The sequence below is a fragment of the Lepisosteus platostomus genome, chromosome 8, assembly GCF_059453375.1.
Source record: "Lepisosteus platostomus isolate fLepPlt1 chromosome 8, fLepPlt1.hap1, whole genome shotgun sequence".
In the NCBI taxonomy this organism is placed as follows: Eukaryota; Metazoa; Chordata; class Actinopteri; order Semionotiformes; family Lepisosteidae; genus Lepisosteus; species Lepisosteus platostomus.
In genome coordinates this window covers 40,598,542-40,624,470 of record NC_142618.1, presented here as the reverse complement: position 1 = coordinate 40,624,470, position 25,929 = coordinate 40,598,542, and the positions used below count along the sequence as shown (strand labels likewise).

The 25,929-nt window shown below is 35.1% G+C and overlaps 1 protein-coding gene across 2 annotated transcripts; it reads left to right on the top strand.

Annotated features, from left to right (window-relative positions):
* Positions 1-187: 187 nt before the first annotated feature.
* On the top strand, positions 188-25,318 carry stam (signal transducing adaptor molecule (SH3 domain and ITAM motif) 1). Of its 2 annotated transcripts, XM_088643425.1 has the most exons (15): positions 188-588; positions 5,637-5,721; positions 7,792-7,867; positions 11,724-11,819; positions 14,402-14,416; positions 16,594-16,740; positions 17,197-17,287; positions 17,573-17,765; positions 19,682-19,776; positions 19,859-19,947; positions 20,347-20,434; positions 21,122-21,176; positions 21,441-21,594; positions 22,612-22,775; positions 23,825-25,318. In XM_088643425.1, exons 1-15 carry the CDS (start codon positions 549-551, stop codon positions 24,039-24,041), a joined length of 1,605 nt encoding a protein of 534 aa, XP_088499551.1. In that variant the 5' UTR covers positions 188-548; the 3' UTR covers positions 24,042-25,318. The 2 variants fall into 2 exon arrangements, with proteins under 2 accessions (XP_088499551.1, XP_088499552.1); XM_088643426.1 differs by lacking the exon at positions 14,402-14,416 and having other exon boundaries at positions 189-588.
* Positions 25,319-25,929: the final 611 nt, after the last annotated feature.

Sequence of the window (25,929 nt, the reverse complement as noted above, 5' to 3'; positions counted from 1 at the left end):
GAGCCAGCAAATCATGCAGAATTTCAGCATTTTTAAAAAATCTGTTTTTACAATCGCAACAATAACATTCAATCATGCACACCACGCCCTCATTCAAAGTCAGTCATATCGATCTAATTATAAAAGTCCAAATAACAAAAGCTCGCAGGTCATCTGACTGGATCACTTGACTGCAAAAAAACAGCTCTATTTCAGAATAAGGATTGTAGTTGCTCCGCTCGTTCGGATAGGAACCTCGAAACATAAAGGTCTGACAATATCAACAGCGATGTTAAAGACAGAAAAAACTATGAAGCATCTGTAAAACTGTGTGAGAACAAAAAAGACCGAAACGTGTGCATTACTTCATTTCACCGAACCAGGCAATCAGACAGACACCCCGTTTCCCACAATGCTTAGTTGCTCCTGCAGGAGTGTCTGTGACTCAATACTGAGCCTCTGTCTGGATTTGTCAGTTTTTATTTATGTATGAATTTATTTATTAACTGCTGCTTAGAGAATCGAGTGAAAAAATATAAAAAGACGAAGCTGTAGTTTTAATTTCTGCAATGCCTCTCTTTACATCTAATCCATTTGACCAAGATGTGGGTAAGTTACCTATTATTAGCTGTCATGTAGCTACTGAGCCGGCTTTTGTTTTGTTTTCTCCTGTCTGGTGTTTCTGGGATATCTTCCATTTATACTTCTCTGGATTACAGCATAATTGGAATTTTTTACTTTAAAACTCGCCAGTAAATAATTAGAAGTGCGTAATGTTATTCGCCGTTGAACCTTTTTAAATTGTTTCACTCTGTAGGTCCCTAGTAGACTCTTTTATATTATAGCAGCTTAATACATGTCGATTTTAATTGTGAGCAGTTTGAGGGGAATCTTTTGAAAGTAAAATTGTGTATCTTAAAATGTAACGTTTATTTGTCCTTTGTGAAATATACCCGATATTATCATTTGGATTTCAAGGAGTCAGAAACAGTGATTTTGTTTCGCATCAGCACATGACCACTGTGGTATTACAATGACGCTGCAATAGTACAGTAGATTCACGGTGGCACTTACTTAGCAGAAGAAATAGCCTTGCATTATTCTGAAGAAAAAGCAGTTAGTGCAAAGTATTAATTCTTGGCTACTTGTTTGGAGATCAGATTAAAAATAAACAGTGAATCCCACTGTCAGCGCTAAGTATCCGTTCACATCTGTTGGGATTCACTACAGGCAACGCAGAAAGCCACTTGGCTGTCCCACACCCCACACTATACAGTACATACAGTCTGCAGGTACTGTATAATTCAGTCGAATGGTACGAATACTGCTTCTGAAAAAAAATGTTTAAAATGAAGGCTATGATCAATTAAATAGAAGACCAAAAACATACGTTCTCAAACTTACATAATTCTGTTATCTCTCGGGTATATCCTATATTTTTATTTAGTGCCACGCAGAAGTATACAGTATAATAACAGGAGTTGTTATACTTTACAATTAAAGTATTGTTTTCATACATGTAAATAAACTATTTTTTTGTAGCTAATGTTAATTTGCGACTCCTTTGCGACGTTACATTTTCCTGATACAAATCTAACATGAAAGCAAGTATTATATAGTCCCCAGCATCTAAAAATGTTCTATAGCAACAACGTTTTCTGAAAACCACACTTTTTAAAATAAGAGTGCGCTTTCATTTTAAAAGGCCAGGAAAAAAAGCTCTTTGCAGCCTGCAGGGGATTTTATTTACTGTACCTGTTAGAGAATGTCCTTGTATACTTGTTTTCTTTTAAATCATTGTTACAAGTTGTAAAAGATGAATAATTAGCATGTTTGAGAATATGCATGTGAAGGGAAACTTTATTTCTCAATCAATCAATAATGAGTTGTGCCGTTATGTTATAAATACATACGAAATAGAATATTAAGTCACACATAATAATTCTTAAAAATAATCTAATTTTTACACAACATTAAAAATATTTGCTATACCAAACACAGATACTAATAAACTGCTCACTCAAAGATGCTACAAAGTTCAGCCACGCAAAACATACAGTGAAGTTTAAAAACTTTCTGTAAATACAGTTTTTTTGCAGATCAATAACTATTTAGAAAAATGATGTTAGTGTTAATTACAGTACATTGGGTATCGAAGTACTGACATAGAAAATTCAGATTGCTTCGGTTTTTAAATACAATGTTAAAATCACCCCATATAGTACAGTTGTGGACATTCTCCGTGTTTACATATTTAACTGAAAAAAGCACGATTAGCTTTAATTGAGAAAATGAATAATTGAGAATGTTATGATGTACAGGTAGGCCTTTGTGTGCAAAACATCAACAGCACATAATACATTTTTATAGAGAAGAAAGTGTGCATCCTGCTCATTTTATGATTTTTGATCAACTTCTGTGGACAGCACTCAGCTTCTGTGTGCATTCTCTTTTTCTTTTAAATTTTAACTGTGTAATGGCTTTAATGGTCTGCAGTACTAAGAAAGAAAATGGTCTCTTGTGTACCACTAGAGGGTGGCAGTATTACATAGTTATAAGAGAAGTAAATGGACAAATTCTTAGTTGTATTAAATACACTCTTAATTCAAAATTGACCTACTGTATATTAATTAGAAATCGGAAAAGACTTGTGTTAATGCTCGACTTACTATCTGGATGCTGCTGTCTGAATTATTATTAAATCTTGTTGTTGCATTGTCTCCAATTCCAATTAATAAAAAGAAATAAACATTAAACATTTCCTCTCATATCACAATAAGTATTCTGTGTTCAGTTTAGACGGATAAAGTACCAAACAGAAGCAGTTGTTCAGTTTTTAATTTTCTTTTTTTCTTTCCTGGGGTTTGCACATATCTGTAACAAGACTTTATGGGTTTGAAATCTGTATTCTGTGTAGTGTTCTGCAAACAATATTAATTTAATAGATGAGTCTTTATATCACCATACAGTTCAGTGTATGTATGTCAAAATAAGATTGTTTTTTAAATAAGCAATTTCAAAATCAGTTGGTAGTCAACCAATCACTGCCTTCAAGTTCTTACTGTAACATCTACAGTAGGTGTATGGCACTGTATGTACAGTATATACAGTATATAGTACATACAGTATATATTGATTACATACAGTACATGCAGAATTGTAGTGATCACTACATGGCATTGACTTTGCATTTATACAAAAAATGGCTTTTGAACTCTCAAAAATGTTTTCCCATTGAATCTTTGAATTTTTTTTGGAAATATAAAGAATTACTATCTGTTTTTTTCTACCTGGAACTACTGATGTGTTAGAACAGACCGACCAGGCTGTCACAAGTAGAAGTTTCCACAGTGATTGTATAGTGGGTCAGTCTGAGTTCCAACTGGGCAAAAATGAGTCTACGAAAGTTTACATCAGTATATTCTGATATACAAAAAAGGGCAAAGGGCAAATATTGCAAAAACTGAGGAGGCTTGACTGATTGTTTAAAAGGGAACTGCAGTCCCAATTTCTCAGACTGGTTCTTAAATCTCGGTAACAAAATAAATTCCTTGAAGTTATAATTTATTTTTACAAATTTTGAATTAAACACAAAATTGTGAACTTTGTAAAAGTTGCAATGTTGTCACAAGCCCCTAGTTTCGCCATGGGAGAGAGCAAGAGTTCCCACGAATGGTGACACAAATTGATACCTTCTTGCTCACTAGTCTTTGTAATTACTAATGTAATGCAATGTACGATGTTGTACAGCGGATGTTTTACCGCAGAAATGTTCCAATGTGATCTGCATATGGAGTTAATAAGTTAGTAGTATTTGTAGTCAAAACCATCTCAAAATCGAGAGCAATATTTCTATTAGATTAAAAAAGATATATTCACAGGCCTGCTTTAAAATGTAGGAAGGCCCCAACTTTTCACCAGACGTCTTGTTGCCTGAATTGCAGAACATGGCGATGCACATATCTGGAAATGTCGTCTCTTTTATCATGTAAATTGGAGGTTTTACAAGTTTCTGTGTACATTTTACTTTAATTGTGGTCTGAAATGCACTCATGAATGCTGATTCTTTCTAACTCCAAAATTTAAAAATAGCATTGCAGTTTCCCTTCATTTTGCTTATCGGCAGTGTGTGTTACTATACAGGTGCGTTCAAACAAGATATATGACACAATAAACAACCAAGTGTGATACTGTACATTTTCATTTCAGTGTAGTCCCTATGTGGCCTTTAAAGCAATGACCTGCACTGAAGATAAAAGCTTTTTTTTTTCCGTCTTGACTGTCCGGTATTCTTTGTTTGATTCAAGTATTCTCAAAGTCGCCAAACAGTACCAGCAGCGAAATACAGATTACAGTAAAAAAAATGAAAACACAAATTTTCCAGGCCGAACTTCTTACACAAAGAAAAGTGGGTTGTGGGAATCTGGAACTAGCAGCATGGCCATATTGTTGACGTCAATACTTTGGCTTTCTTTATGAAATGATTGGATGATACTGTTTGATCAATCACTTACCTGCCATCAACTAGATGGTCCTCTCATTTGAAATATTTCTTATTTATTGTTCCCTAGGAAAAAGAGAGTGTATGTCAAAAACGTTACAATAAATTGTAACATTTCATTTAGGATCAAGAGGGGACTGATTCTTTGCAAAGATGCAACACAAAGAGGCATAATGATTCTTGATTTCCACTAGTCCAGTAGGCGATGGAAGCTGTCAAGTGTACGAGGTCTTACTCTTATTTCCTTGTAGAGATGGTGAACAGTAGGGACTGTTTTGTATTTAACATATAGTTCCCCATAAAAATATTTACCTCTTTCCAAAGACATAAAAAACTAAAATACGTTGATTGCATAAGAATTAATCCCCCGAATCAATATTTGACGGAAGCACCTTTAGCACCAAGTACATCTACAAGTCTTTTTGGAAAAGTCTCTACCAGCTTTGCAAACCAGAATGCTGCCAGTTTTGTCCATTCTTTTTTGCAAACGAGTTCAACCACTGTCTGGCTTTTTGGGGATTGTTTATGTACAGCAATTTTCATGTCTCGCCACAGATTAACAGTCAAAGGACTCGGAACTGGGCCATTCAAGGACATTCACTTTCTTTTTGTTTAGCCATTCCAGTGTACCTTTAATCAAAATTCAGTAACACTGCAGATGCGTTTGTTTAATTAATATACCAAGCATACGTTTTACACCGCATATTATGTTGGTTTGATTGTAGTAAATATCTTTTTCTTTCTGTCTGAGACATGCAAAAAACAAATCAAATTTTAGTCATTAACACTAAGATTGTGATTGCTGTAAAGCAGATCATGTCTTTAGTGCAAACTGATTTTAAATTTGCAGTTACAGAAGATTCTTATCATTGCCTTGATACATCTGAAGTGATTTCCTTCATTTTGGTTCAGTCCAAGCTGGACACTACACGTTTGGTCTTTGGTAATTTGCAGTTCTCAGTTTTTACTACATTTTGGCTTGCAGACAAGTAACATAAATCTGGAGAGGCAGGTTTGTCCATCTAGGATTGTTGGTTAAACTCTGTAATATTGGATTCTGTGTAAACATGGCATTTGTGCATTGAACTTTCAATATACAGTTCATGTCAGAGAAGCTTTAAACTCCTAAATATGTGTTCACATTCTTGTTCACCAGAGAAAGCAACCAGTGAGATGAACACTGCTGAGGACTGGGGCCTCATACTGGATATCTGTGATAAAGTAGGACAGTCACGTACAGGGTGAGTATAATTTATTCATGGTTCTATTTTGTGTGATACATTATATCAATCCTAAGTGTATGCCGGCAGTTCTATGCATATAATATAATAGCAATAGCAATGTATATATACAATAGCTAATGGCAGTGCAAAAGCACTATATGGCATTTATAATCATTACCTTGATGTAAAATTATAAAAACAGTATCGCTGCTATACGTTACATAGCAGTCTTTCCATTTTAATGTTCATTTTTAAAGACTAATTTCCTCCCCTTGTCTTTAATTGCTAAATACATTTTCTCTAAATACTTTAGCTGTGTCAGAGGTAATCACATTCAGGCAGGTTCTCCTTCTCAGATGTCGAAAAAGTAGAGCTCTCTTGTTTGCTTCATGATCCAGATATGTAGTCATTATACATAGGGGAAAACCCCCACAGTAGGGTCTCACCTGAAGAATTACGTTTCAATTAATTTTACATCTGTTTTTTTTTTCAACCCATAGTCTTTGGCATGAATCCAGTGGGTTTTAAAGTTTTCAAAGCTTGTCTAGACCACAGTCATCTTGATTTGCCAGGTGGAAGACTGACTAAGTATACCAGACCATGACCAAACCACACCAAATATGACCAGACCATAAGGATATGTCCCCTCATGATGGGGGGAAAAAAGAACATCACTCTATCACTATGACTGATCTTTATATTGTGAAAGAATTGCATGACAGTTTACCATCTGACAATTACACACAGTCAGGTGTTATGGTCTTTTCTTGTAATCAGAAGTTCCATTCCCAAAGGCTGGTGTGTCTTTGGTTTGTGTGTCTGGAAAGAGAAATCTGTGAAACTTTTAATTCAATAACACCAGCCACTTGAACTCTAGAAGCTGGCACTACATCAGCCACTGCATGGCAAGCATTTTTAAAACCATGTTTTTCCAGTGTTGGAAGATAGTGTTTCCAGCCCTGGTCTACTGTACATTGACAGTGTGGATACCTCACTACAAACGTAGAAACTCGAAAGTGCACCACTGCAGGTTCTAAAATTAGCCCTTCTATTTGCATGAAGTAGAAGTTTGTGTAAACCCAAGGCACAACCAAATATAGATTGGTGCATTGAAACTTGATCTGATTCTGTAACTTAAAACAGGATTTCACAGAAATGATCTTCACAATGGTTACCTGGAATCTATCATACAGATGCTGGAGTTAGAAGCCCCTATTCTTGAATATGAAACATTTTTTTTATTATGCCTTTTCCTAACATGGAACATTGAAATTTTAATTATTTAATTTAATTTGTCCCTCTGGAAAATGAATGAGTCTGAAACGGGTTCAGTTGGCATCACAGTGTCCTCTTACAGTTACACAATAGCGCTGCAGTCTGACCTGAAAGTATACTGCTATTAAATATTTCACTTGTGCTGTGAAGTTTCGTCTTAGTTAAGGGATGGTCCTAGTCCTGCAGGCATTTTCTTTGTTGTTACTATGAAAAATTGCTGTGTATAGTAAACACATTGTTGAGACAAGCAGCAATAAACTGAGATGTATAACATCTGGTGTTTACGGTTTTATCCACTAACTCTGTAGGTCCCTTATAGAATATGTGAACCTTTGGCTAACAAGAGCTAGTAAAAACAATCAACTTTATTTATAGTATAGTCTAACCTAAGTTGAAGTTGTTGAAATTATTTCAGAAAGTCATCAAAGCCTTTTGGTCATCTCTATGGCCTCCTTGTTGTTGCTGAACACAACAATAACAAAATATGTGCAAGAAAGAATTTTCATCCTTTATCGTCTACCCATTTGTCTGCACGTGTCAAGACACTGGCATGACTTAGCAGTTCGAAGGCTGAAATAAAAGATTGATTGTTATGCCTTTCTTATCTAGCCCATAATTATCTTTAAAAATAATTTTGGAAGTGTGTACATGATAAATAATAGGATTTTGAACTGTGAACCAAAATGAACAAAAAATCTCTTTTGATGGGATATGTTAAAATTGTAAGCTTCACAAAAGTCAGGACTGGCTGTTATGTTGTGTTTGTGTATTTTTCATCGTTTTTATGTGGGTTTCCTCCCATTTGTTTTTCAGGCCAAAGGAATGCCTTCGGTCTATAATGAGAAGAGTAATCCACAAGGATCCTCATGTTGCTATGCAAGCGCTCACTGTAAGTCACTCCACACAGTCTATTGAAGAGATGCATCTTGTGCATTTACTATTAATTATTTCACCTTTTGTGACCTATGAAATAATAATGATGTACACAGTGGGTATCAAACATATTCACCCCCCTTGGACCTTTTCATATTTTGTTACAATATGGAATCATAATGTATTTAATCCACACAAAGTGAAAAAGATTATACAGAATTAATTTTAAATTAATCCTAAATTAATTATATCTACGAAAAAGAAAATAACTGATGGCAGAAGTATTCGTCTGCCTTGAGCCCATATTTGGTAGAGACGGCAGAAATGAATGAGTGTTCTTGGATAGGTCTGTACTAGCTTTGCACATCTGGACATAGCATTTGGCCATTCTTCTTTGCAATTGCTCAAGTTGGATGGGGACCATTCGTGAACAGCAATTTTAATATCCTGCCACAGATTCTCGATTGGATTAAATTCCAGGCTTTGATTGGGTCACTCCAGAACATTGACTTTTTTGTTTTTAAGCCACTTCACTGTGGCTTTGGCTGTACGTTTTGGGTCACTGCCTTGTTGGAAGATGAAGCTTCTCCCAGATCCCAGGTCTCTTGCAGGTTTTCTCTGTACTTTGCTGCATCCATTTTGCCTTCTGTCTCTTCACAAATCTTCCAGGCTCTGATGCAGAAAAGTACCCCCATAGCATGATGCAGCCACCAGTGTGTTTAATCGTAGGCATGGTGTTCACAGGATGAGCACATGGTGTGCAGTGTTATGCTTGCACTAAACATAACAATCGGTGTTGAGGCCAAAAAGGTCAATTTGGATCGAATCAGACCATAGAATCTTCTTCCACTTGTTCTAAGAGTCTCCCAAATGCCTTATGGCAAGCTGTAGTGGAAAATTGATGTTAGGTTTTTTCCAGCAATGGTTTTTGTTTTGTAACTCTTCCCTGAAATCTAAATTTGTGAAGCACCCAGGCTATCATTGTCGTACAGTATGCACAGTTTCTCCCATCTCAGAAGTGGAAGACTGTAATTCCTCTAGAGTTTTCATAGGCCTCTTGGTGACCTTCCTGAGTGCCCTTCTAGCCTGGATACTGTTTTTGAAGACACCCTGTTCCACACATTTTTACAGTTGTGCCTTATTTTCACTGTTTCTTTATAATGGACTTTTCTTACACCCTTCCCCTGATGCTTTTCAATAACGTTATCCTAGATATGCTTTGAATTTTTCTGTCTTCATGATGTTGTTTTTGTTGGAAGCTTTGCTAATCAGCAGTGGGACTTGCAGAGATACTGTAGGTGTACTTCACCTACTGTAGACCCATGTGAAGTAACTTAACTGCACACAGGTGGACACCATTCACAAATAATGAAAGTTTTCAAGACAGTTTGTTTCATGATACCCTAATTAGGTGCGTCATTGCAAAGGGGATGAATACTAATTAAATTGGTTATTTTCTGTTTTATATTTATAATTAAATTAGGGATATATGTAGACTGTTTTGTGTCAATCAATGGCAAAAATCCCATTAAATACATTATGATTCCATATTGTAATACAATAAATTGTTTAAAAAAAAGCCCAAGGGGAGGGTGGGGGGGTGAATAATTTTGATAGCCACTGTGCATAAAGATGCTGTTGAAGATGAATACAAAGCGTTTTCCCTCTGATTCAGTAGGATTCATTAGCCAACCGTTACCTAGATTAACAAGGTTGTGATACACTGATTCCAGCCTGGTTTGAGTGAATGTATTTCATTAGAGTATCTTCTGTTTTCTGCATGACAGTGATCTGTGATCTTGCCGGGCCTCTGGGAACGTGATGTATTGTCAGTGAAAGCATCCTCCCATTTTCAAATAGTGCTAATCTCTCTTGTTGGCATTTTGGGATTTGCACTGTAAAAACTGTCAGATGGCTTTACTAGGTGCACATTTTGATACTTGTCTTTTGTTTTCTGATAAAAGTGTCTTATTACAGAGCCATATTGATGAGTATTACAATTGGGAGGGAGGTGACTGGCAAAGGGAACAAATAATCATTTCAATAGACACAACAATAATTTGTAATAGGTTAATTTGCAGTTTAGTTGAAGGAGCTCCCAGTGATTCTTATGTAGACATGCGTCATCTAACCACAGTGACTGCAGCACAGAAGTGCCTCAGTAGGCCTTACAACTCAACCTAAATGTCTATATTAAATTTTAAACTGAATTAAAAAAAAATGTTTTCGTTAGGTCATGAAGCCTTGAAAATCTGTTATAGAGCAGATTATAGGAAACCCTACAGACATAATCAATTAATGCACTATGTATGCAATCATTAGAACAGTAAAGTGGTTTACAACTCAGGAATGGTGTTATTGACTAATGTAGACTCTTCCTAAAAACACATTTGGTCCTAACAAATTATTTCACAGGGGAAACATGGAAGACCTACTTAGTGTCCTGTAGTGTGATTTTATAGAAGTGAATTCTATTAACACTGTAAATAGTCTTAGGATGGGATCTGTGTTACAAATTAATTAACAGTAGCTTTATTGTAATTTAGATTAAATGAAAATTTGTTAACAAGACAAGGTGAGAATTTTGATTAGTTATGAATGGTGTACGATGCTTATGTTGCTTACTTGTTTGAGTTTTTAAGTATAAAATCTGTGCCTATTTGTTGTTGTTCAAAGCTTAATACCAAAAAGCTGCATTGAGAAATGTTGTATGTGTGGCTTAAAAACAATGTGCTACTGTAGGTCATTGTCTTTGTTTACAGGGTGCTGTGGCTTCCCTAGATTGTGTAGAATTACTGACATTTGGAAAGGGGAGACAGTGATTCACTGTAATATTTGCAGTCCAGCTCTGATTATTTTATAACTGTAGATATGTGTTAAACATGTTTTTTTGCATGGCTTTTAAGAGTTTTAGCTTGCTCCTACTATTAACATTTTATTGTTCCAGAGCCAGTTGTTATAAAATGGCTTTCCTCCTTCTTAGCATTTATATTATTTCACAAGCTCATGCATTACCATAACAAAACATTTATGTTAATGTTGTCTGGCCATTGGTGAAGTTCCTAACACTTTAGTTTTAAGTTTCAGGTAATTGTGTATTTTTATATGTGAATTGTTTTTTAATGCTAAAACTACATTTGGCTGACCACTTTATTTAGTCAAACTGAGAAAGAGCTTTTGTATTCTTTTATTAAGCTATGTTACACTTCATTAGTTCATAACTTAATAAGCTACATTGTCAGTAAATTGATTGTCATCATGTTTTTAAACATTTGTAATTGGACAATGTTTTAATGTTTTTTTGCAGGTGAGAAATAGATTGATGGATAGTTAGCAAATTTACTGTAAATAAAACATTAACAGCCTTGGCATTTTGTGCTCATTTTATTGTAAGAATTAAAATATAGGAAGCCTTGCTTTAATCAAAAGCTATCCAAATGCGCTGTTGAATTTATCCTCTGCACAGATTGCATAAAGTCCACCTACTAATAAATTTCAGCTTTTGCTGGCCATTGACCTTAACCCCAAGGAACATGCATACAGGATACAAATTTATAAGAGAGTTTTCCCTGTATACAGGTACTTGCAGAGATGATTAAGACTAAAAAGACAGAAACTGATGGTGATGCACTATTGGATGTTGTGGACAAACTATGCATAGGTTTTACTCCTCATGGGAGAGATATCTTATCAGGAGAGTCTTATGTACCAAAGAAATAGAAGATAAATGCAGTTGTTTGCTTTTGAAAAGAGTGTATAACTGTTCACATAAAATATCAATGTAGTTTATGATGATGATTTTTTAATGAACTTATGTTACAGTAAAAAAAAAAAAATCCCATGTCTAAATACTTCTTTTCTCTATTTTGAAGCTTCTTGGAGCATGTGTATCAAACTGTGGCAAAATATTCCATCTCGAGGTTTGCTCAAGAGATTTTGCCAGTGAAGTCAGCAATGTCTTAAATAAGGTAGGTACACTGCAGTTTAATAGGATTTGATTTTTCTAAAATAAAAAAGCTTGAAAGATTTTTTCTTACTGATTTACTAATTTAGTACAAAAGTTGATTTAGTTGCAAGAGGTGCGGTTATTCAGTAAATTTCAATTTTTTTCTAATTTGTGTCTCTGTTTTTTTAGAAATACGTGTGAATGTTGTGAGGCATTTAATCAAATGTTTTCAAGTCAAGCAACTTTTTGTCAGGTATCTTACAGATACAGAATTCTTGGCATCCCTTGAAAAATATGACGAATAAAATAAACCACATAGATAATGACAGATATTTAATACTCATATGTTAGGAGAATACTTGTCCCTTTTTTCCCAAAACATTTCATTTGAACGTTCAATTGTAAACAAGTAATGCTGTTTTACCTGAAAATCATTGGTGAAAATTACTAGCCAAAATAGCAATTAAAAGTCACAATTACTGGCACCCTTCAAGATCCTTTCAAATGCAATCAAAAACATCTGAAAAAATAATATATTTATACTTGTTTGAGTTCACTTTTGTCTTAAGGAGCTAATATCTGTACTTTAGTGACTTTCTGTTTCCCTAGGGTATAACAGGCACAGAAAAACCTTTTCTCATCCTTCAGCATGGAGAAGGTCAAAGATCTAACAACAGAAATTAGGCAAACCATTGCTGATCTTCACAAAGGAAATAATGGGTACAAAAACATAAGTAAAACCTTGAAAATACCAATATCGACTGTCAGAGCAATGATTTAAAACAAATTCAACAACACTAGAACAGTGGTTAATTTGCCAGGAAGAGCATGCAAGCCCCCTCTCCCCATGCACAGTGAGGAGGATGGTGAGGGTGGCAAAGAATAATCCAAAGGTTTTAGTTAAAGAAGGATTGATGCAGCTTGGGGTCATACTGTCTCAAAAACGACTATTAGACGACACCTCCATGCCAACAAGCTGTTTGGAAGAGTTGCCAGAAGAAAGCCCCTACTGTTGTGGAGGAACAAATTGAAGCACCTGGAGTTTGCCAAACACTATTGACATTGGGAGTGGGCACTGTGGTCAGATGAGATCAAAATTGAACTTTTTGGCCACAGTCATCACGGGTATGTTTGGTGTAGAAGAAGGATGCATATGCCGAAAAACCTACTGTAAAAAACCTACTGTAAAATATGGCGGGTGATCTTTGATGCTTTGGGGCTGCTTTGCTGCCAGTTGCCCTGGGGCCCTTGTTAAGATCGATGGCATCATGAATTATCAAATGTACCAGGATATTTTGGCCAAAAACCTGGTTGCCTCTGCCAGGAGGCTGCATCTAGGCCGAAGTGGATCTTTTTAACATGACAGTGATCCAAAACACACTTCAAAATCAACAAAGAAATGCTCCCAGTCCCCTGATTTGAACTCTATTGAAAACCTGTGGTCTGAGCTGAAGAGGACTGCCCCTAAGCGCACACCTACAAACCTCAAGGATCTGAAAAAGGTTCTGCATGGAGCAGTGGTCTAGGAGCCCTCCCAGTGTGTTCACCAACCTGATACATTACAGGAAAAGACTTACCGCCATCATCCTTGCCAAGAGAGGCTCCACCAAGTACTAAAAAGAGGGATGCCAGTAAATGTTTCTTTTATTTTGGGGAAAATAATTTCTAATGTATTTTGTCTTTGTTGATTCAATTGAATCATTAATTCAGGATAATTAATTCCTTATGTTGGAAATATTATTTGTTTTATACTTCTTTTTGTCTTCATATTTATCAAGGGGTGCCAATAATTCTAGAGTCCACTGTATTTACTGCACATTTTAGGAAAGTACATTGAACTTGCTTTAACGTGATCATTAATGCTTTTAAGAGGCAGCTTTTATTAACCTAAACTCCACAAGATGTCATTTCAGTTATTACTGTTACTGTCAAGTTATGTGTCTTATAACTTGATCTATTACAAATGTGCATCTTGAGAATTCTGTGGGCATGCATGAATTCAAATTCAAACAGATCATAATGAGAAATTGCAAATTGCATCCACATATGGGTGAAAGAAGATTGTTTTTTCATTAGTAACCTAAATTTGTGAAAATATCTATTTATTTGACCCAAGAAAGAAACAAAAAATAAACTGATTTATAATGTAATTGTTTTATGTTTTATTTTGTATGTCATATTGTCTAGACATGAAAAATGTAAAGTTTAACTCTTAAAATATAGGCTGTTAGTGCCATCTAGTGACAATTACTTTCTTCTGCATTGGATTTAACATCAGCTTCTGAATTGAGTTAAATCACACCATAGTTTTGCACATTTTAGAGCTTACAATTGTTTTCTTGACCTTATAATGGATATAATTGATTGGTAGATCAGCAAATACTATTATGTCCTGGTGTAGTTGCAAATACATTACATAAAAGCAAAAAATTAATCTACTCAACTATTTCCACATTGAATATCTACTTAAGTATTTGTTTTATGAAGCTTCTTTTCCTGCTGCTGAAGACATTTAATTGGTATTTGAGCATTCTAATGTAATGTTTCGAAGTTATACATTATACATAAAGGCTTGACACATTTGCTATTTGATTTATCATACAGGGTTCATTGAATGAGGTGAGAAAATTGGAGAATGGGTAAAAATGTTTACTTTTTATTTTTCACCCTTTTATTTGATTGTTTGACACAATGTAAAAAGATACCTGAATATCAGGTCTTTGTTTATGCAATGTAAAGACTGTTAACGCCCAACTAAAAGCTCACTATGTTTATTTACTCAGACCGAGGGTATAAGAATCAGTTCAGGAACTAGTACAGAATCAAATTATGCGTAATGTAATATGTATACTGCTGTGCATTAGTCTTACACATTTTGAACTGTTCTACACTTAGAAAAAATTTAGAAAGAGAACAATTTTATTGAAAATATAACTTATTATGTATCAAGTTTTAAACTCACAGTTATTATTAATTATTTAATTAATTATTAATATTAATTAAAAGAGAAGAAAGAAAACAACGTTTCAGCCGTGGCGCCTTTTCCAGGTTTGAAGAACCTGAAGCATCTAAACCCTCACACCTGAAGAAGGCTCCACGGCCAAAACGTTGTTTTCTTTCTTCTCTTTTCAGCATGGAATAAACCTATTACTTGTTCCTATACTGTAGATGGTCAATGTGACAACTGAATACATCTTTCCCCAATTCCCCCTTAGCTGCCAACCAAATAAAACATAAGGTTTTCCTATTGTCAGTTTAAGTAAAGTAATGTGAAACTGTTTAATAATAAAATCAACTCCTAAAGGACAAATAGGGCACTTTTACTGTTATTGTACTAATGCAAACGCTAACATCTTCATATCACAAAATGGAGAAAACTTTAATATAAAACATAAAAGATATATTTCATGTTTTTTCACCAGAAAAGGTTGTTCTCAGCTACACAGAAACAATCAGGCTCTGTGAACAGTAAAACCACAATGTGATAAGTATCTTCTTTATCTAACAAAATGCTGTGTTTAAATACAATGAGGGTGTTTCAATAAATAAATTGTCAAAATCACTTGCTGTTGAAAACAGATTACCCTGACAAGTTTGAGTAGTGTGCTGTTTTACCATCACCTTACTCATCATCATGCTGTGGTAGGGCAATTCCTGTTTTTGGTCAGACCAGTATTGGCTTTTTGCAAATGTAGTCAAAGCACTAAGGTTTTCAGCATGATATGTCTGCCTGCAAAGGACACAACACTGTCTGAAATTCATCATCGGTTCTAGGGACTGTCAGCCATATCAACCCTATGCCATGTCATGTAAAGATGTACAGTAGGTGTGCTGAAGTTCCTTTGTTGACAGCAAGAGCTGTTCAAGATGAGCAGTGAACTGGTAACCCTGCATCCTTCTCCACAGATGCAAATACTGTATTTGCCTCAATGAAGAGAAGGCAGACATTTAACTCTATTATTGCAAACTCATGTATGTAATGGTTAACAGTTCACGTCATTGTCCCTAGGCAACTATGCAGTTGGATTACCAGCAAGTGTGCACCCACTGGATACTGAAGCACAGATGTTCACAATGCCATACTTACTGTACAAGGATCTATCTGCTACATTTGTTGTGCTGCCATGCAGAAAACCTTAGTCTGCCAATGTACATTCCAATCGTTTAAGTGTCTTACAGTCACCGGTCGAGAAGGAAATTTAAGAAGAGTATAAAAAGTCAGTAAAATGTAGCAAGCTGTTGACTACACAAGCTTGATACAGATTTCTGTGACGCAGGATTATATATTGATATCATAGTGGGACTTACGCATAAACATGTTTGTGGATTTCACATGTCTTATGGCCATATTATTGCATGGCCTTATTCATGATTATACCTTTAGCTGGGTTGGCAGAAATGCCGGCAGTCTTGTTACCTTATTTATTAAAACACCCTCATAATAAAGTACTGATATTTTTTTTGCCTCACATCTCAAAATAATACAGAATACAATTTAACAGTAATGCAGAAAGCACCAAATTTAAATTTAGCATATCCTTTTTTAGTGAATGGATAAAAAAATATTGGATAAATAACTTGCAAACGTAGCCTTTCTTGTATTTCAATGAAATGACTTGTGAAATGGGTAACCTTTAAATTGTCAGTTATTTTTATGTTAACCTTTTTTTCAGAAAGTAGAAATGTCACTTTTTCAGCACATAAGTGACAGCATTTGTTAACCTCAGTCTGCATTGCAATACATTTTATTTCAATTTCCAGCTGCTGAATTAACCTAATGTTCCTCTGCATTTCAGGGTCACCCAAAGGTGTGTGAGAAACTGAAGGCCCTGATGGTGGAATGGGCTGAGGAGTTCAGAAATGACCCCCAGCTCAGTCTCATATCTGCCATGATTAAAAATCTCAAAGAGCAGGGAGTGTCCTTTCCTGCTGCTGGCTCTCAGGTATGAAACCAGCATGCATGTGAGAATTTCTACTAAAAGAAGCAGCTAGTAGAGTTATTTCACTTTGAAGCACTAAATCAAGCCTTACTGTACCTTTGAGCAAATATTTAGTTCTTTTTAATTCCATCATAAACCACGGCCTACTGCCTCATTATAAGTTCAGTGTTTCTTCTTTGGAGATTCTCTAAGAGATTAGATAGAATATTTCATATGAGTTCTATCAAAGACCATTGTGCACCATGTACCAAAACCTGTGTAATCTTCAGTATCTTCTTAGATGTACTAATCATCCAAGCATCCTTTTTTATGTAGTACCTCGATATAGAGCACGGTGCAACTTTCATCATAAAGAATAAGAGACACAGAAATAATCAAATAGTGACTTCTTTACCTTGTGCCAAAATAATTGCACATAATGACAAAGCTGACTCTACTGTTTTTTTTTCCTTGTTGCAGGCAGCAGAACAAGCTAAAGCAAGCCCCGCTCTGGTAGCTAAAGACCCCTCTACTACTGCAAATAAAAAGGAAGAAGAGGACTTGGCTAAAGGCAAGTTCAACCTTTTTATTCAAAATCCAATAAGTCTTAAAAAATGGCAGTAAGTTAAAACAACATAATTCGTTGAAATTTGTTGATAATTGCACAAAAACGTAAGTTGTGTCTTCTTATGGTTTAACTCAATAAGTTGGAACTGTTAATGAAATATCATCTACACATTAAAGAAACTATTTTTACCATATAGATAATGTATATCTTTTCCTTGTGTTTGTTGTTGAGCATTTCATTACTGGTGAAGTACATGTGGGTATATTATGATCTCTCTTTCATATTCAGCTATAGAGCTGTCACTAAAAGAGCAAAGGCAGCCCCAGTCAGCCCTCTCCAGTCTGTACCCCAGTGCTTCCAGCCTGGTAACAAATCATAAATCAGATGGCAGAAAAGTGCGAGCCATCTACGATTTTGAAGCTGCTGAAGATAACGAACTGACTTTTAAGTCAGGGGAAATTATTACAGTCCTCGATGACAGGTGAATAATCTTTCTTATTTCTTTTTACACCCCTTTAAATAGCTACAAAGGTAGAACAAAGGGCAAATAGAAATAGAACAAAAGGCAGGGTGCAGTTCCACCTTATACTCTATGCTTCTAGGACCGGCTCCAGTTTGCCGTGACCCTCACCAGGAATAAGCAGCGTTATGATAATGGATAGCTTTAGAAACAGGTCATTGCACTGTATTCTTTTTCTTCAGTCCCACACTATTCACGTTTTGTGCCCATTTTATTGTACGAGTTTTCCAATTAAAAAAATGTCCTGCTTTTTCTTAGTTGTTCTCTGTAAATATCAGCCAGTTTATAGCCCACCCAGCATGTTTAGTTTTTTTTTTGTCATGTGCTTGTTTAGATCATTCGCACACACTAGTATAATCGTTTCTTTTTCTTTTCATTTGTATTTGTTCTTTACCTACAGCAAAGTGTTTGGGATTGTAGTGAACAGGAGAATAATATGAATCTAATTTACTGTATGTTAATTTAGTTAGCCTGTATTTTTTCAAATGCAGTAAAATACAAAAAGAATATATAATAACGATTCCCTATACAAGCTCCCTTCAAAAATCCCCTGCTCCAAACTGGGTCTTTACTTTATAACCCGTAAAATATGGTCAAACAACTACTATGTACACCTCATTTATGTACGGAAACTTCTTAGCGCAGTTTAAACACAATTGTTTATCTGTGAACAATGTTGCCAACTAGACTAATATATTGCATTATATATGCAATAATATAGCATTGACTTTAACAACAGAATAATATTGTTACACTTCTCTTTTTGGAAAAAAATAACATAAATGAGCGCGTGTACTGGCTTTTTTATACATAAATAGAGTGTCAGTGAGCATTCCTGGGTTAAACGTGTGTGTTTGTCGCTGTTTCTCTGACAACTAGAATCACACAGCTTTCCAAACGTATGTTATTCTTGATGTGAATCTGCAGAAATATGTACCGTACGTGGGTTTTTGTCGACTCTTTAAACATTGAATGGAATACATGACTACTTACTAGCATTTAACCTGGGAATGCTTACTGTCACATTGCTGTATTTCATGTGCTGTATACAGAAGACGGAACATGTGCTCCTTTAGATTGTTTTTCCCAAAAAGAGGAATGTGGTAGTATTCTTCTGTTAAAGTCAATGCTGCTTTGCACAGGACAATATTGTATATATAATACAATATATTGATGAAGTAGGCAGCATTGTTCACAAATTAAGTATTGTGTTTAAACGCAATCATTTCCTCATATAAACACAATACTATCTTGTTTAAATGCAATAATTTCCTTGTATAAACGCAATACTCTCTTGTATAAATGAGATTTTTTTTCTCCATGGAGCTAATAAGTTTCCGTATTTATGTACAAGAACAAATTAACATTTAATTCACCAGACAGTACACATTAGAAAAGAAGTGTGATAAATGAACAGGATGTAAAATGTTTGAGCAACCCAGGTTGAACAACCCAGGATACATTAAAATATTTGTTAGGTTCACATGAGAACGATATCTTCTGAATTTAATTATTTTCTGAGATATAAATTTGACATTACAAACCGGCCTTTAAATTGCACTTGGTTTAAGATAGTAATGGTATCAGTAGTTACATGGAAACTCTTTGAAACTTGAGTCCCTCTTGGACTCCTGGCAAGAAGTACCAAATTTTAATGAGTCTGCAATATATACATTTTGACTAGATGTTCTTTAAACTTGTAACATCCGAAACATACAATGTATTTTCTCTAACTAAGCAAGTGTTGCATTGATAGAGTAGCCTGAAATACTGTAAATGCATTTACAAAGAAGTACTGTATTAGTAACCTGAAATGGATCATAGTAAAATAATTCTGTAGTTCTGGTGTCTTTTTTTGCTTTGTATTTTTCCCACAGTGACCCCAACTGGTGGAAAGGAGAAACATATCAAGGAGTGGGCTTGTTTCCTTCAAACTTTGTGACTGCTGACCTGACTGCAGAGCCAGAAATGAGTGAGTATAAGAAAGCTCTACATCCAGTGTTTTGTTTTATAAGGAAGATTAGATGTAGATAAATATTAACTTGTTTTCACAGTAAAAACGGAGAAGAAAACGGTACAATTCAGTGATGAAGTTCAAGTGGAAACTATTGAACCTGAGCCAGAGCCAGTTTATATTGATGAGGTAAATATGTTCAAACTTGTCCCATGCCACACTTTGGTTTGCATTGACCAAATGTGTATTAGTTCAGTAGATGCATGATGGTGGGACACGATGTGTTAAGCATAACAAACAAGGAAACACCAGTGATCCCACAGTTGCATTCTGTGTTGAATACAATGAAATAGTTGTGATAATAGTTGTATATATAGATTCCTTGTGTCCAACAGATCTTTTGGATTTTACAAGTAGATTCTATTGAAAACAATACTGTTTCTAGACTGCATTTTGAACACATTGTTAAAATCGCTTTTTTTTTCACAAGTTTCACATTTGACATGAGGATTCTGTGCACTAGAAACCAGTTTTGAAGAATAGTACTAAAACGGTTAAGAGTTTTAAAGCATTGCTTCTAATTTTCAGGAAAAAATGGATCAGTTGCTACAGATGATACAAAGTGCAGATCCTACAGACAATCAGCCTGATCTCACAGAATTGCTTCAGCTGGAAGGTAAAATGATGTAAACCCAGTGGGTTTTCTGGAGCTTAAATCTTTCATTTATGAAATACAGTTTATCTATGAGAGATCATACAGCATGAGCATTATACAGAAGAACTAAGATATTGGAGCAGACTGAAGAAAGGATATCTGAGAGGCTTAAGGATTTTACCTTTGTGAAGGGAATACATAAGGAGACCCTGTTTGTTGTTTAATTAACTTCAGCAGTCAGAGCGCAAGGATAGTAAAGTAAACTTGTTAAAAATTGTCCAGGTGCATTCACACTTGAAAACACTTATTCTTAAAAGAATTCCCAATGCACTGAGCCACATTATGGTGGCATACTGTATTGTATAATGATGGATGATTGAAAATGATGCTCGAGGCAGTAATAGGACCATATAGATTGTAAGATGGTAAGCTCTTGGTTTGCCATATCTGACTTCTTTTTTTGTTTGATACATTTTAATCAAAGAAATAGTTAATAGCCACTAAATAAATCAGAAAAGTAACTTGCCTGGTGTAAGCCAACATTGTTTCTAGTGCTATAGATTTCTGGTCTATGTCTCATGTGGTCTCATGTAACCTTTGCTTTTGCTTTACAGTATTTCTATACTGCTAGTGGGAGAACACTGTACTTAACATTTAGAGTTTTATTCAATGTTTCATCTATCATTTTATATATTTTTTGTATTATAGTGGCTTGCAATCAAATGGGACCTCTCATTGATCAAAAACTAGAAGAGATTGACAGGTATTAAGCCTTCTCCTAAATTATTTTTGTTAATTACCTTGTCAGGTAATGTGGATATAAGGTAATGTAAATATTATTTTTTCCGATTGTACAAAATCATATTTCGATTAAATGTTCTTACCTGTACAACTGTGTCTTGTTAAAATGTTGTTCCAAAATTTTGGGAATATAAATATTGACCTATGTCCTTGGAATAATAATTAGCACTGTACGTTTTTCTTACCATTTGTTCGAAGAGTGACGGCTGCTTGCTTCTTCTCTCAGGAAGCACTCTGAGCTGTCAGAGCTGAATGTAAAGGTGATGGAGGCCCTTTCACTGTATGCCAAGCTGATGAACGAAGACCCCGTGTACGCCATGTACGCCAAACTGCAGAGCCAGCAGTACTATATGCAGCAGCCTGCTTCGGGAACACAGCCGGTATAAAGGATTTTTTTCTTTCTCTTAGGTGTGAGCTAAAAGTTTTTTAACCTGATATATTCTTAAACTTCCATTTAAAATATTGTGAATGTGTGCTAATCATTGTTTTTAACAGTCATAAAAGATAAGTGACCTGGGAAATGTAGTATTAAAACTACCCCCTAATCCATATCAGCCATTTTTTGAAATGACCAAATCCTTTTAGTTTATTATTTATAAACTGAAAATGTTCTAGTGTGCCAGGATTTGGCATGACATGAATGAAACACAATTATGTTGTACAGTATTAACACATTCTTTATATTAATTAAACCAACAGAAGCCTAAAAACATACAGTATGTGTAGGTTTTCCAAATTACCTTTTTGATGTAAAAACTGTACAGATCACACTTAGTCACTCAAGGGCACTCATTCTCTTCTTGTCAGATAGTTCCAGTATGGTTTTGGCTTTGTGTTTTAGGTCACTGTTTTAATTAAATATGAATTTTAAACCCAGTTTTAGATCCTTGACTTACTAAAGCAGGTTTTTCACCAGGATTCACCTCTACTTTTGCCATATCCATTTTCCCTGATTCCTGTGAACCTTCCCAATGCCTGCTGTTTGATGTGCTTCAAATTTTCAATATGTCTCATCAGGCCACAAAACCTTGCGTCACATTTTCATTTGCATAGTTCTTTAAGTGTTCAGGATTCAGGATTCTTGTGTGCTCCAGGTTTTGCCTGAGTTTTATACCCCCTCAAATGGACCTGGACATTTTTCAAAGTGTAGGGCAGTGAGAAAGCTTGTTTGCTTTATTGATACCAGTAACCTGTTTTTGCTCTCTGAGTGTTTTTAGCTTGTCTTTTCTTCTTAATATGAATCTCTTTATTTTTTTCACACAAATGTGATTGACGAATTGTGTGTTGCAAAATGTTGTTTTCAATGGGAATCATTGTGATTTGCTGTATTTTGTAGTCTTATGAACTTAGTAGGAAAGGTTAGGGTGCGAGTATAAACACCCCGTGTTTACTTCTAGGGTTACCCAGGTCAGACACAGAGCAGCACATATGCAGTGAGTGGGACTGCTGCCATGGCAACAGTCCAGGGATACAGTGTGCCACAAGAACAGCTGGCTTCAGTGAACCAAGGAGGACTCCCCCACAGCCCAAATCCTGCCATGACCTCACAGCCTGCTCCGAGGTAACAGTGCTGTTTTCAGCTTTCCGTATCCTTCATTGCTGATATTGGAGGAAATTCTGTTTATAGGAATCTAATTGGATATCTATTTATGTGCCATTTGTTAAGTGTTCAGGTACAGTATATCATTTAAACATTTTAACACAATTATCATTAGTTCAAATTGTTTCATTAGTAGAATACTATTTTACAAGTATTTTCAGATGAGCACCTCATTCTTTGTTTTAGAGCTATTTATCCAAACACCATCATCTAGAGTCTTTAGAGTTTTTGTGGTTAGTTATCTGCTCTGCAAGGTGTTAAGCATGTAGTAGAGCATTTCCATTTTAACAGTAATTTTCAAGACTTATAAAAAATAGTGTCTCTGCTGTTTATTTGGACTAGATGAAAACTATTACAAATTACTGAGCTTAGATGTATTGAACAGCTATAACATTCAAATACACAATTTAAATGCTGATAACATCTCTTTTGCATGCATTTAAAGCATAAATGTTGAAGATAGTGCGAAGCTTGTATGTGCTTTGTATTTTATAATAAGAACAGGAAAATATCCTCAATGGATTTTATTGCTCTTCCTGGCTGTAGTCAAGTGCGACTTGATGCCTCATCGAAAAATAAGATGTACTAACGAGAAATCTATGGTTCTTAATTTATAAGCTTTTCAAAATGTTTTTATATATAAAGCTGAAAAAATAATACTGTATGTATTAAAGTAAATATGAATATTTTTTAATATTTTGAACCAAAAACACCCTGATTATACAGTGTGACATTAAATATGTTCTTCATTCCTGGTAGAAGACAGTGAGGTATACTATACATTGATCGGATTGCACTTGGGATAAAATTCAGACCTTTTTTGAGATTTTGAGATTTTTCTCAACATGTAAGACTTGATTCAGTCAAGTCTATTCAGTTGTATCACACAATGTGCGTAATGACATGATTGCAAATGTATTCTCTGTGTTACACCACTGCTGAGAATTGGTTGCCAAGTGTTAGCTCATGTAAGTAACAAAATTCTGGTTCTTGTTTTTATGGTCAACCAGCACGATAGTGAACTCGACTCCGGGCACTGCATACATGAGCCAGCCGGCAGTCTACAGTCCCCCACCTAATGCTGTGGCTGTTTCCAATGCTGAAATGACCTCCTACCAGAATGCCAGTGTGTCCCAGATGTCAAACTACAACCTTGCCTCTCAGAGTCTTCCCCAGCCGACAGACACCCAGCAGCAGTTGCAGTACTCCCAGAAAGCACTGCTATAGGACTTTGGACATTAATCTAGCATTTATCATCTGGATCATCTCCCTTTCGTAGAAGAATCTGATTCCAGGAACTGATCACAATGTGCAATGACTGGTTAAGAGGGGTTCTATTTTTTACAGAACACTAAAATGAAGGACAATAGCTTAGGTTATTTTCTTCTATGTAATAGGGTTTTTAGTATTCACTAAAAACTCAACACCAAGTATAGTGTGGCTAATACGATAAATTAAGAATAGCTAAGACATGTATGTTGTACATATAACGGAATGGGGGCGTTTTTATTTGTCATTTTGGCTAGCCTTTTTTGATCACATCGGCAACTCTTACTCAGTGTTACATTGATTTATGGTATAGTAAATTTGTCTAAGAAATTGACGTTTTTGTAGTGTATTTTAATTTATATTTGATTTTTTAAGGCAGCAGTATAAGGAATGTATTTAGAAAATATTGTCAACATGATATTCTGCATTCTTCGGTTATTTTAAACTACTGTTTGAAAAATCCCTTTGTGATTGTTTATCATATGAACTCCATCATGGATGGAAATGAATGCTTTAATGAGGAAAATAAATGAAACCAACCTTGACCAAATCCCACTTTGCAATATTTATATAGTAATTAACACTAATCGGGACATGTGTCATAAGTTTGAAGCTGAGAAACAAGATGTTTTAGTTTAATTATTAAATAAAATGGGCATCTCTGCTTTGTTTTTAGGTTCAGGGTTCTCCAGTAACTGTATTCGAATATTCAAATTTCAGGAAAATATTTTATGCAATATGATATACATTGAGAAGCCTTTGGACTGTATCTTATGAAGTTGGGCTCTAAGGAGCTCATTCTAATCTTAGTTATCTCAGGTGCACTATGAGTTGCCACATATCTCAAAATTTCAAGCACAAAACGTAGAGTTCATTTCAAACCCCAATTTTTTTTTAGTAACTGGGTCTCAGCTCTTCTCTGAGAAGGTGTTTTCTCTACAATTAAAATTTACCCCCTTCCAGATTCCAAAAAGAAGCTGTCGTGCTGAGTTTTCTTGGAATTTTAGATAAGAGCTTAAGCAGCCCTGATCTAATGAAATTTGTGGACCATATCAAAACTTTGTATGATGTCCATGACCAAGTATTTTTTCTTCTAGTAGCAGGATCACCAAGCTTATATGACAAAAGTGCAGATAATTAATATCAGTAGTACCCTGAATGGTGTCACAGTATCTCTGATGTAAAGAACATTTTATTTGTACTTATTTTAATAAAAGATCGATCACTCAGCATAATCCTTGTCTTTTGAGTGATGATTTTTTCTCTTAAGTATTTTTTAGTTTCTCATAATCAAGATGAAGGTTTACTGCTACAGTATGTCATGTATTTTTAGCACATTTGGAGACAAAAATACAATTAAGTTACCTTAGAATCAAGATTCAGTTTTATTTCCATGATGTGCCTAAGAATTACACAGTACGGTGACTTGAGCACCTGGATAAGATACTGTAGAAGAAGTGTGTGATCTTTTTATCTCCTGTTATATTTATGCTTGGTGATTTAACATTGCTGCTTTACTTTATGTAGGTATTGAAGGATGCACAATAAGATAGTAAACCTACTAAAATTTGTGTTTTACATTTAGCTTTTAAATGACTTGACACAGGTGACAAAGTTACATTTTCTGATATATACTGTATGAAATGTGAATTTCTGTGATTTCCATGCACTAAAAAATATAGAAATCAAGGAAGAGATGCAGTCCTGCTCAAGAATGTGTTGTATTTAATGGCCTGAATACGTTGCAAATTACATATTCAGGCATTGGATATACAGTATGTACTGTATGTGTGTATAAACAGTAAATGCCCAGTATTTGTACTAGAGTTGTACTCTATAACATTCA

Excerpts from the sequence above, each read along its gene's own strand:
- stam (XM_088643425.1), top strand. The coding sequence starts at position 549 with ATGCCTCTCTTTACATCTAATCCATTTGACCAAGATGTGG. Across the intron at positions 16,741-17,196 it reads TTCCTGCTGCTGGCTCTCAG|GCAGCAGAACAAGCTAAAGC; the intron begins GTATGAAACCAG and ends TCCTTGTTGCAG. Across the intron at positions 19,777-19,858 it reads GACTGCAGAGCCAGAAATGA|TAAAAACGGAGAAGAAAACG; the intron begins GTGAGTATAAGA and ends TTGTTTTCACAG.